This window comes from Cottoperca gobio, chromosome 16, assembly GCF_900634415.1.
Source record: "Cottoperca gobio chromosome 16, fCotGob3.1, whole genome shotgun sequence".
NCBI lineage: Eukaryota > Metazoa > Chordata > Actinopteri > Perciformes > Bovichtidae > Cottoperca > Cottoperca gobio.
The window spans coordinates 7546598-7560163 of NC_041370.1; the positions used below are offsets into that span (position 1 = coordinate 7546598).

At 40.1% G+C, this 13566-nt stretch overlaps 1 protein-coding gene across 2 annotated transcripts in view; it reads right to left on the minus strand.

Moving 5' to 3' along the window:
- The window catches only part of LOC115021767 (ras/Rap GTPase-activating protein SynGAP-like), a 63247-nt gene that overhangs the window by 37893 nt on the left and 11788 nt on the right, over window positions 1–13566 (minus strand). For both annotated transcript variants that reach the window (XM_029452412.1, XM_029452411.1), the window contains one exon: window positions 4162–4267. In XM_029452412.1, coding sequence (XP_029308272.1) covers window positions 4162–4267 — 106 coding nt within the window. The remainder of the gene's footprint in view (window positions 1–4161; window positions 4268–13566) is intronic.

A 13566-nucleotide genomic window follows, 5' to 3' on the forward strand; every position in this document is an offset into this window, starting at 1 on the left:
TTTAAGTCTTTCTGAGATGACAGATTGTGATGAGTCATGATGATTTTCAACCCTAACAACTGTAGAAAGTCTAACCTTTATTTTTCTCCATTATGTGATATGTGTTTTCTGTTTTTAATTTCTTGTGTCATTGTTTTATCCTCCTCTGTTTGGGAGGGAACATGTAGCCTGCGGATGGGTGCATGTTCCTTGTTGAGTGGGTGAGTGGAGTGGGATGGTGTGAGGACTGCGGAGCAGGGAGGGAACGGGGTTAAAGGTTGTGTGGTGAGACAGAATAGAAAGTGCAGGATTGGGAGAATGACAGTATAGGGTTAGGAGGAGGTTCAAAATCCATCAGTATCCATGCTGAAGCTGTATTATTTATATCTGTCTACATCCAGGCTGAAATACACTGTTAAAATAGTGCATGAAAGTCACACAATGTGAAGGGCACTGGAACAATTGCTGAGCCTGCTTCATCACAAAGAGGGGGCTCGAGGAATAAGTGAGATCTACAAGGACAAACGGAGGAGAAGCTCCATATGTTTAAACTGAGAAACTATTCAGCCATGTTAACAACCAATCAGCTTTGTAGTGCTGCAATTCTTTTTCTCCCGGTGGCTAAATCATTCAGATAATAAGGTTCCTCTAATAACAGAGCAGACTAAGATGAAGTCAATTTACAATTTGAACACAAAACATTAAAGGCCAAATTCATTTATGGGGATTATCACATTACGTTCTTAGAGGTTAATGAAGGAGAGAGGGGGAGAATGGGAATGCTTTTGTTTTTTTTGTTTTCCCACTGTGCATCTAACTACAATAACTTATGAAGGACTGTTCATCTCATAATGCTATGGAAATGAGCTGGAAAGTATCCTCAACTCACATCAAGCTGTCCTGATCCGTACATTACAATACTGTTGGCCATATTACCAATTAAAAGATAAGATATTACTGTCAACTTTCTTTTCACAATATTATGGAAGTATTATGGAGAGAGATTCAGTCTGATCTGAATTGTTTTCTCTTGTGTGTTAATGATTTACAGTCAGTAAAATAGTTTAAGTTGCTTAAAAATAAATAAATTAATGTAAAGCCAGTGGGAAATCCACAATATTTGCCACGGTGAATTTTTTGTTGCCGTCAGGATTATTGTTGTAATACTCATTTTCAGCCACAAGAGGCTGAAGTGCACCTCTACAACATTTTCTAAATCCAACTATAATGCTCGCTTTAGACCGGGAGCATTTTTCTGCAGCCGGGAGACGTGTTGGTGTTTTTGAAGCAGGGAGAAATTCTTTGTAACATACTGTAGGTCAACATTTCAAAGGAGTCACATTTTACTGATTGGCTACAGGTGCTCTCTGGCTGCAGCTCACCCCAAGAAGTTCAACTATTCTTAACTTTTAATTTGGCAGCAGAATCAAAACGGCCAAAGCTCTCTGAGGTCAATTAAATTTACTTCACATGTAAATAAATACATTATTTCACATATAGGAGAGAAAAAAAGGTAACTTAAAACATTATCCAAAACCTTTATTTTAGAATTTAGAAAGATTATCCTTTTCATCGGCTCTTTAGTCAAAATACAGGAGAGTAAACAATTTATATCGGACTTAGAAAATCATCCAAATTATCTTTTTCTCACTTGCCTCTTAGGGCTTCCATACTATATCTTTTGTTCAACTGTAAAATATAAACATTTGGGGGATCCTTCCCAAAAAATATGTTTATGTTTTTGTACATTAAATATGGTATCAGGCTCAAAATCATATGATTAAGAACAGTGCAGTGATCCCATACAATAAGAACTAATGCAGTCTTTTTGTAATAGAATGCATTCTTAGTAGTATTATACTCTTACACAAGAGTAAGAAATATGTGTGTCTAGTTCAATAAAGTCATTTTCCCCTGTCACAATTATGAAAAGTTAATAAAGCCTCATATTTGCATAAAATGCTTAAGCTGCACTGTAATTATCTGGCAAACTTAATGACTTCATTATGCGTTAATTGCCTCCTGAACCAAAACTGTTTTGGAAACCATAAAAGGTACAGAGAAGTGAAAGAAAGAGGAAAATGAATCTGCATCGCTTGATGTGTTATGACAACGACAGAGGAGGGAACAAACCTATTGAGGCATTATGTGTTTGACTAGTCACATATCGAATGTGGAATCCAATATCTTCCATCTGACTGTGTCACTACATCAGGCATCCAGCGGGGATTGTTGTCAAATGTCTCCATTCATCAATATCGTGTGAAAAATGCTTTTACCCCTCTGATGAATAATGAAGGTTGATGTATTAATGTTGTCACAAACACAAAGATGAGTGTTTGGGAGCTGCAACGTCTGGAGTTTAATCTTCTCTCAAAACATGGAAATATTCTGAACGGACAGAATTTTGAATGTATTGATGATAGCGAGGTCGTGTCTTTCGATTTTGCAGTTCATTCATAACTTTGGAAAGGAATGGATGGCCCTAAATGTTTCCCAAATGTGTTCATTTGAAGCTAACTTTAGAGGTATATGAATACCAAATGTAATATTGAATTACCTAAATAAAGACAGATAAAGCCGCCTCAAGGCTCAAACTCACTGAAAGCGTCTCACGCGCTTGTTTTGAAGTAAACCTTTTGTTTAAAATGGCCAAATTTTGGAGCGTACAATTAGGATTCAGCAATTAAAGCTGTGTATTATGCAGCAATCAGTGTTCAAAGAGAGCTAAATGGAATAAAAAGCTAAGGAATTTCTTCCCCATATGACAATATTTTGTGAAAGAAATAAAGTATAATAATAATAATAATATTAATAAAAACAATACTAACAATAATAAAAAACAGCAGTAGGTCACATTAGCAGTCGATACTTAACGTAAATTCACAATGTCACAAATTGTAGGCGCAAAGGAGCCCAAAACTGTACACTGGCACAGGCCATAGAGATTATGGTTATGGGATTATGTAATATTCCAACACAGTGTGAGCAGAGCAGGAACAGTGCAGCACACACCTCCAATTAGACTGCTCCATATAAATGTGTCACATTAATTTTGCACCATTCAAGTTAAAAATACATTTGCTATAAATCATTTGCATTCAATGACTCATTAAAGTATCGTAGTAAAGCCACTGAACCTTCGTCAGCTCATTGTTTTATGTCGAGGATTTTATAAAATAGGTCATGCGGCTCCATCCCTGTAGTGTCGAACCGTGACCTCGCGACAACCTCCCTTTACTTCTTTGTTGATCTGATAATTACAAATTGCCCGGGGCGCATTAATCTTTTTTTGACGTGGTGACCACAGATGGTCCACCGTGGTGTCAGTGCATTATGCCCTGTAGCGTAGCATGCTAACATATGAAAATACGTTTTCAATACGCTCACACATGAGCAATGTGATCTGGCGTTGCGATGTCAGCATATGTCAAAACGTGGTGGGACCATGTCAACGGATGTGTCAGTGCTTGACTGCCTCGAGGTCAGGGAGCCACTGGAAACTGTGGGAAATATTTATGCTGTTGAATCAGCACAACTGTTGAGGTGGCAACAACAGCAGAATCATAGACGGAGGACATCACATGGGAGGCCCTTAAAATAGCTGAGTGAGACGGAGAGGTGGAGGGTGAAGGAAGCGGGAGAAACTGAGCGGGACATTTGTAGAGGGCCCAGAGAGACTGAGTCAGGCAAAACACAAACAGAGGAAGGCAGCTATCAGAGGGTCAGTGTAAGAGTCCAAGCTGAGTTTGAAAGGACAACACAGCAATATGAAAGCAAAGAGGAGAAATAGAGAAGTCAAAAGATTTGCATCATTATCAAGGTGTCAATACATGATTTTAATTTGCGAAATCTGGTCGAAAGAAAACATCTGCTGTCAGAGTAGTAACACAGAGAGTGATGGCTTAAAGATGCAATGAGCTTTACATCATTGGTGTTGCTATGCAACTGTCCTATTATTATAAGCAAGCTAACCTAAAGTAACACAGGTGATGATATTTTGGGAAAATCAAAATGGACAAGAACGAAGAGAAGGTAAAAATAAAGTTCAGGCTGGCATAAATAAATAAATAATTGAGAGGAATAAAGACAATAACTGTTGGTTGGACATTGATTAGGACCACGATTAGAATATTTTGGAATGACAGTGAAGCCGTTTTAATTAAAGGTTTGTCTGCTCACCCATCTCGGGATGGTGTCTTCCCTCAACAGGAACGCTGACTGTCCGCCGCAGTAGCTTGTTCCTGTGAGACTCTGAGCGCCTCTCGCGCATCAGCAAAGGGTGTACCTGCACAGAGAGAGCACAAGGTCAGTACACAAACACACACTCCCAAAGTACTGCACAGAATACAAACACACGGGCGAAACAGAGCAGTCTTTGTCCTTCTCTTTGTTGCATTTGAGAAACCACTGTGTTCATACTGTGCTTGATAAATAACCACAATACAGTAGAAAACAGCTGTGGCGAAATTTAAACTCAGCATGTCAAGGTCAGTAAACAGTTTTTTGAGAATAGACTGAAATTATTAAAATGGATGATAACAAACAAATGTCAAAAGGGACGTACAATACAGGAGGCGCACCCAACATCATAGATGAACTGATAGACCTTTTAAATAAAGCGACTACCAACAGCAACCAAGTAGATCAAATTCATCAAGAAAATATATTCAAGGTTAATGTGGAGTCTCATGCAAACCCGCAGGCTACATCCATTTCTTTAAAGTCGTAGCGAATCATTCAACAAAAGTAAAAGCAAGAACGTCTTATCTGGTAAGAGACAAAGCAAGAAATCAAAATCCAGTTCATTGTATGAGTTATGTCTGATGTGGAGGAACTGAAAATTGAAAGCAAAAAATATATATATATACAGTATATATATATATATATATATATATATATATATATATATATATATATATATATATATATAAACCCACATTTCACATCTCTGCTACATTTGGCCCCACAGTCCCTGAATTCATAAAAGAAAGACTTGAGGGAAAATAAATGGGAGAATGTGCCAAATTAATCAGAAACACTGGTCCTTTTGAAACACAGTCACACTCAAAGAATACAGCATACACTGTAAAGTACAGACCTATAAATCTTAAACTGAACAACAAAGCAACTAGTTTGTTGGCAATGGGCCCCAGAACTACCACAACAGAAAGACAATAAGAAATAAAAAATGACTGCAGAAATTCATGATGACTTTGCTTTCAAAATAACACACTGTGATGTGATTGATGGGTGAAAGCTGGGCTGTTGTACGTAGCTGTGCCTAACAAACTGAGTGTACGTAGCGCTTTAGTCTCTTTTAGCCTGTTTTTGGGTTGATAAGAGAAACTGGCCATGAAACCGGTTTTCAGCAGCTGGAATCTAATCCAGTACAACATCTGGGCCACATGTTCTACCTTTAGGAAGCTTATAATGGTCTGTCATTTGGTTTAAACTTTCCTTGCCTAATATCCTTCCTCTTATGTATTTAAATGTGGCGTGCAAAACATTTGAAACACCTCTCAATCTAATAAAGTCAATTTCCACTGCACACTACAACCTCAATAATAAACAAATGGTTAAATTATTATATTTATATATATAAAGGCAGAATTTATGGCTGAGCTGTTGTGTTGGATTGCATTAGATTTGACAGGTATAATTAATAAAGTTTATACTGCGAGTGTGTTATGCGTGGTGTCATAAAATAAAATCCATTATTATTTGACAAATGCAGATGAATGGATTAAAAGTGATTGTTTCAAAGATGGATATCAGTGTAGTTCTCTTGGAATTAAATTGCAGTCCTCCAAGTATCCTCCTTACTGACATAAAGTCAAGGCGTCTGGTGGAAATGATAGCAGCCTTGTTTGTGTTCTGATGCAATACTGCTGTGCCTCCGAGTGGGTCCTATTGAGACTAGCGTCTAACAGCTAAGCAACATCGGAACATGAAAGAGCCGGTGTGAACACAGGCAGCCAGTGTTAGAAGGTGGGACTAGCTGCAGAGAGCTGTGCACCATAGTGCAGCCTGGGGGGCTTTGGAGCGACGCCAACAACAGTGAAGGACACTGGCAGGTCACATATATCCCGCAAGACAACCGAGTGCCACTCACTCTAAAAGGGGCTCTCTTAAGATGAAAACACACTCGAGTGGGTGTGTGTGCGTGTGTGTTTTCTGTTTTTGTGCGTGCCTGCATCTCACTACTTTTTTTTTGTATGTGCAGATATGTGTCCATGCAAATTTAATGCAGACACAGCTCCACTTCAAAACTACTAATATTCTCCGCAGCCACGCCACAGCTGTATCACATCGGACACATGAACACACGCACGTAATCGGGTTAGAGCAGCAAAGCAGAAGATGGTTCACATCACAGCATCCTATTTATATGAGTCTATATATCCAACTTAATCACGGACAAGCGCCATAAATCAACTGCCTATATGATTACTCTCCACTTTGCTGCTTGTGCAACCCAAAGTGCACACAACTACATTGTAATGCAGTGCTTTCTTGGGACCAACATATTGCTTGTTGTGATGAGATTACAGTACAAACTGCTTGATGAAAAATATATTACGCCGCATCCATTCTTTATGAGTCCAGTTTGAGAATGCACAGAGAGAGCGTGTATGCTAATTTACTGAGTTTCCCTTTCGTGAACACACTGTGAGAGGTTTTGCCATTTCTCAAGTTTCTTTGTTATCTGTCTGTCCTCTATTTTAATCCTGCATGAGATATCTACTACCGGATGGATTACCATGACAATTTACCTTCAAACGTTCATTGTATACAGAAGAAGAATCCAAATGACTTTGCAGATCTTCTAACTTTACGTCTCGTGCCACACAGGTCAAAATGTACACGTGGCCGCTACTTTAGCTCACGATAGGATACTTGATATATTAATGCGAGCATAGCGTGCTATCATGTAAATGTTGGCAAGCTAGCATAGCATGCTGTGACAATGTCCTCACCATGAATTGCCATTACAGACATCAGCATGTGTAAAGGTACACATTTCAGTTTAAAGGACACCATGAGTAATCCAAACTTAGTTTTTGTTTAAATCCTGGTGTCTCACAAAATACCTTATTTGATATTGATTCAAATTGGAGAAATTGTTTGTATTTAATTATCTAAGAGATGAATTTAAGTGCCTCAGGATCCCCCAGTCGGAGCTGGAGGATGTGGCCTGGAGAAGGGAAGATTGGGGTTCCTTACTGGAGCTGCTGCCCCCGCGACCCGATCCCGGATAAGCGGTAGACGATGGATGGATGGATGAATTTAAGCGTCCTTTATTATTTGTTTATATTGTGTTGAATGTACTACAAGCTCACCAAAGTCATTTCCTTACGTTACATTAAAATTGGCTATCAGTCCTCTATTGTGGTACATGTACTCTTATACTGTAAGGACATGTGTCTCTGTTGTCATGTATGTGTGTGTGTTGAAGTAGATTTTCTCTCTGTATCTATGTTTTAACTGTATTGTTTTATCACTCTGTAAAGACCTTTGATGCTCCATCTATAATTATGATGTGTTACATTTCTGGAAAATCCGTTAATAAACTGGCTTTGGATAAAATCACAGGATTGTTTGTTTAAGCTAATCAAGAAAATGAATAACCTGACGAATAAAGATTGAAAGCAAAACACTATTTATTAGCATACAAATGACACTATTGCCATACAGCAGTCCTGTTCATTCATTTGTACGATTGCTTATAGTGGCTTAATACAGCCAGAGATATAAAAGTATAACGTATAAACGGTGTAGCAAATGTACACAGTCTCACAGTATTTATAATCACCGTATTGTCTAACACTTGAGAGAATATCCCTCATACCAGAGTGACATTGTAACACCAGAAAAAAAAAACTAAAAGAAAAGACACCTATCTAAATTCAAGCCTTCTTAGTGCATCCTGCTCCAATCCAAGTCTCGTCAGTGCACACAGCTTTTCTCTAACCCTCATTGAATTCTCTCTGCCAGATTAATGTAAGGAACGGCAGCGGAGAGTGGCCGAGCGCTCCGTTCGACTAATTGAATATGCTTTAGTGTCAATGAGTAACAGTAAACCTGAATTAACCTCACATTCAACCGGCTCTTTATTGATCAGGAACGCAAATAAAGCCACAGTTGCATACTGAAGCTTTATTGCGACCATGTTGCTTTATAGGGTTTTCTAAATATACGTAATAAGCAAAGTGGTTTCATAACGCCTGATTGACTGTGCCAGCTCTGACTCCATGAAAAAGGAATCGGTAGAGGAGTACGGAGGAGTAGCAAACTCAGACCCCAGGTAATCACACTGAATGGTTTTGTGGTTATTGAAAGGTTAGTAGTGATTTTCAGCGGGGTTAAAGTAATGCTTCTCCCTGTCCACATTTTCAGCTGTTGCCATGGAATCCAGAGGAGACAAATGGGCTGCGTTTACTTTTATCTACAGTGCGAGTTGTGAGAAGGATAGAAAATAGGAGTTTGGTAAGCAGAAGCACAGGATTGGGTATTTTTTTCTTCTTCTTCCGTACAGATCAACACCTTAATCTCTTTGTGTATTGAAATAGAAATAAGAGGAAGCAAACATGTATTTCATAACATGAGCTGTTTGCTAATAGCTCAAATTATCTTAATAAGTCTTGTAAAGTTAAATTCTTGACAAGCCATCTAGATACTAATACTACCCAATTACAAGGAGCTAAATATGGTAATTTTCCCTAATCACATCTACTTGAACAAGTACAAGCCCACTCATTCTCCCCCCTATTGCTGCAGTGCCCAGTGCAATTCATCACTGACAACTTGACTCATGTGGTCAGAAAACGTTCCTACCCCACTCTGACACATCAGCCCCACAATAAGCATCCCGTGTTTGCTTCCAGTGGGGGTGGGAAACACCTGGAGGCACATTTTACTGGGCATGTGGCAGGCTTTGATTGGTCAGATGTGGCGGGGTCTGCAGCTGACATAACAACAGCTCTGGGGTTACCATGAGTGGGCACAAGGAGCTCGCAGGCCTGCACTCAGCACCCACAGAGAGGATTAGAGCATTAGGCTTGCACACTGACTTTTAACCACTTCAGATGGCACACTTACCCCTCACACATAGATTTAAAAAGGAACAACTTCATGTAGAACACAATATACCATGACGGAAAATAAACTACTGTTAAAAGACTTGGTGTGGTGCCACCTAGAAGCCGCAATCTCTATTACACGCTCTGTTTTAGACAGAAGAAACCACAAACTGACAAGAGAGGGTATGCTTGAAATGAACGGGTGTCTCTTGCGAATGGCCAAACTAGAAAAATCCCTCCGTGATAGCGAGGAGTGAGACGCACCTGGTCGAACACTGCGCGAAGCAGGTGAACTTCTTGGATTAGCGGTTTTAGAAAGTAACATTTGGAGTTTGACAATCTGCCAAGCACTTTGTTTGGAGCATACAGACGCATGTAGAGCTCTAACAGTAGTGAGGCTAACAATGTATCCTGTATAATCTACTCTCGCTTCTTTTCAAATTAACATATCACTGTTGGTGACTAGAAAAGTGCACTCAGTAGAGTCCAGATCTCGCTATGTACAGTATGTCTGCAATGACCTCTGCTGTAATGTTTGAATACATACAAACCTCGATTTCCCCCGAGCTTATCAGGCACATTTTCCCTCCCCCTTCTCATGCAACAGATACGCTCTCATTTAATTCTATGCAGCTGTCTGCACCGGCTTTGTGCAGGCTTGCGTCTCAGCTTCGCGTCACCAGTCTAACCGCGACCTGAAGCGGTTATTTATGCTTTATGTCTATTTGTTTGACAATACAATACAATATGAGAGATTGATGCTCAACAAAAAAGGCACTGAATTAATATATGTATCTACATTTTCCTGACGGAGATAATAATATGTGTATCCTTTGCAGTTTTGAATGCCATGCACATCGTTTTGTATGACTAACAATATATTTGTGATGGTTTTTAAGCTTGAGCTTGTTGTGTCTAACAATGGTGATCAGTTTAACTTAACTTTTTAAAGTTAAGAATGTCATGAAGATCACAACATAGAGCTTTCAAGACACTTTAAAATGCACTAATGTGTTGGTCAGGGTTTGGATAAAAGAGTAAGGTGTTTCTAAATCAGCAATAATTCTCCGGGAACCCTAAATATCCATACCAACTGTGGCCGGTATTTGGGAATATATCTTACTTTTGACCAACTGTTGGGTGGGTAGACCGACCAGATGGATCAGACTCTTAGCAAGGCAACAAAAAGCTGTTGTCGTCTTTAACAATGTCGATCCTAATCGTGCATCCATAGAGTTCTACGAGCATTTCGATAAATTGAACCATTATCACTGGGCTGACATGGGGGCTGTCACATGTTGTGTTTACAGCAGCCACAGCAGATGATTTTGCTGTAATCTGAAACAGTTAATGGTATGTTTTAGTTTCAGTCCTTGAAAGCCAAAGAGTAAAGGCTCCAACAAGCCTACATTATTAAATCCAGCATAGAGGCAGCGAGACACAAAGAGAAAACAGTCCCCTCTAGAGTATAACACACATACCATGTAACGCACAGCACACAAACACTTCACTGCATCTCCCTGTTACTACACTGTTGCTCTCTTTATCTATTGTAAGAGATAAATTATTGCACTTTTAACGTTTTGTTACATGTATGCGCCCAACTGATTCAGTTCTTGAGTCTTATCTGGGGTCAGAAGTCTCTCAATTTTCAAACTAAGGTAACCTGTAGATGAGTATATATGTAGATCATAAAATAATGTCAGGAGTGTAAGAATATCTGCACTTTCTGAGCTATGTTAGGGCGCTATTGACACTTGTGGTGCAGCAATCAATTTCATCCAATTTGAGTTGTAAATTGTATGCCTGATGGATTTAAGCATCCATGATGACTGTTGTAATGAGCAGGGCTGAAATCGATCCATTTATGATTAGACTTTTAACAAATCAGGAAATTAAAAAACAAACGCTTTTCAAATTTCAGCCAGAAGCCAACAACGGTGCTGCATTGAACGTGACAGAAGCCTGTACTGGCACGTGGACGAAATTAATAGATGGTGGGATGGTGGCGTTGGACGAGGGAGGCAGGGAGGAAGAGGAAGAGATGATGGTAGAGGAAGGAAGGGAGCGGGAGGGAGGCAGGGAAGGGAGTGCCATTGATCTGAAGAGGGAGGAGGGTGTTTTTGTTCAGCTTGGCAGGTTGAGTTGAGCGATGCTGCAGGCTGGCTAGCCCATATGTCACTACTGCTTCCTCAGGCCCAGCTGTGAGGAGCAGGGGAATATGGTGGGACACCGTGTAAGGGTGAGAAAGTACTAATCCCGTGTAAGGAAGAAAGCGAAGTGAGGGATTGTGTACGTGTGTGTGCAAGACTGTAAGAAATAGTGTGTGTGTAATGTGCAAAAACTGTGCAATCCATTATTTCTTAACGGGGCAGTAATCAAACACTGCTGGCTGTCTAACTCTGGCTCAGACACAAACAAACATATACACACGCACACACACACACACACATAGAGGCAGTAACAAAAAATTGGCCGTGCACCTGCGTAAATACATGAATAACTTCACCTAAGCATGCGAGCACACACACACACACACACACACACACACACACACACACACACACACAAACACACACACACACACGCACACACACACAGTCCCCTACATCATGATAGGTGGCTGAGCCGGCCAAAAGCACGATTTGTCCTTCAGAACGTCAGTATCATCGTCTCATGGACAGATGTTTCTCCTTCTAATGACCTCAGGCACTGGCTACAGTGTTCCTGAATCACACAGTGATCCTCCTCACAGAATTACACACATACACCAACACACACACACATAGTGAACAGGCCAACCGGGCTGACATTTTGACCATTTTTGCCCTTTGACACACTGAGCCAATGGAGGATAATTTGCTATTATTTGCATGTCTGAAAATAACTTTGGGGACCACGATTTTCAATGTACTGTGCATTGTGATATTAAGCAGATGTAGGTGGAAAAAGTGTGGTATATCTACTGGTAGTGGTAAAATCTTACTTTAGGTTCCTTGTATTTGTCCTTAACATTTTATATTTATCCAGGGGATGATGAAAAAGTTTCACAAACCCAATATACCATGCCTTTTTTTCCACCACAGACAGTTCCATGATGCCCATCCATGGATGTGAAAACAAAACAAAATGCTGACGTAACATGAAACCAGCATAATATGATGTAGATCAGCAGGACACTCACACAACACTGAAACTGTGACTTAAATGGGCTTTGTTTACCTGTATGAATTATGCAGGTAAAATGCATAGTGAGCAAAATTCAGTGTCACTGGGTAACAGTAAAAAAAAAAAAAAAAGAGATGTGACAGAAAACAAACATCTTGCTACTCGCATACAAATTAAGGTACTTTTGGGGCTTTTCTACGAGTGCACAAACTGTAAGCTGTAATAAATAAGACCATCAAATAAATACTAAGCATTGAAATGCTAGTTGAGTTGGTTTATTATTAAACCGCCCGTAAGTGTCGACACACCACAGAGACAGATCTGGCCCAAAACAATCCTTCTTAATAAAGCTGATAAATGGCAGAGGATTGCTTTTAAGGTCATCGAGATCTGGCAGTTGCTCTTGGTAAATTGGCAGGAGACAAATTAGGCTTAGTTTTCCTCTTTGTCGAGGCACCTTTAAGGTACTGGAGGAAAACAAACTGTACAATATCCACAGGGACGGGCGAATTAATCAAAACGCACGAGACAAAAGCCATTTAAACCCATGTATGTACAAGATGACCTTTTGAAAAATGTTTTTATTTCAAATGGCATGTAATAGCTACTCAAATACCACATTTCTTTTGTTAACATCGCCTCAGGGGTTCAGGTCAGCCATCTTACTAAAACATTCAACCTTTCTCCTCTCTTCTGAGAGTCACCTACATTTATTACACAATTAATCCCTCCAACTCCCACACGACAACCACCTGAATGTGTTCTCCAGGGTCGTAAGCAAACATACTATCCACCTCGGAGTCACTCTTCATGCACTGTGACAACAGTAGCTACAGGGTAAAGCCACCGAGGTGCTGAGGCTTGTTTGCGATCCGGCTCACGCACTAATGCTTTCAAATTCAGTATCAAAGCCGCAAATGGGACCTCCAACATGCACAGGGCTTTTACCTAAAGAGGAAAATGTACTCAACACTTCTATTTACTTTTATTTGCTATAGTACTACATCTACTTCTCACTGTGTTATAGTGTTGCAGTGTTATAGTGTGGGTATTCCCAAGGCTTGTGCCCCAAGTCAGTTTTTTTCTTTTGTAACACTGGCACAGTTTGGGTTATCGCAGCTTGGGGGACAGGGCACTGGTGCGTGGCGGTGGTATATGGAACTCTGTCACCTCAGATTAAAGTGAGACGAGAGGAGGAGGAGGAGGAGGAGGAGGAGGAGGAGGAGGAGGAGGAGAGGAAAGCAGGCAGCGATCACTGCCAGCCCTCTCGCTCCCCCTACAGGACAGAAAGAGGCAGAGCAGCCTGCAGAGAGATTCAGCAGTGAGGAAAATGGGA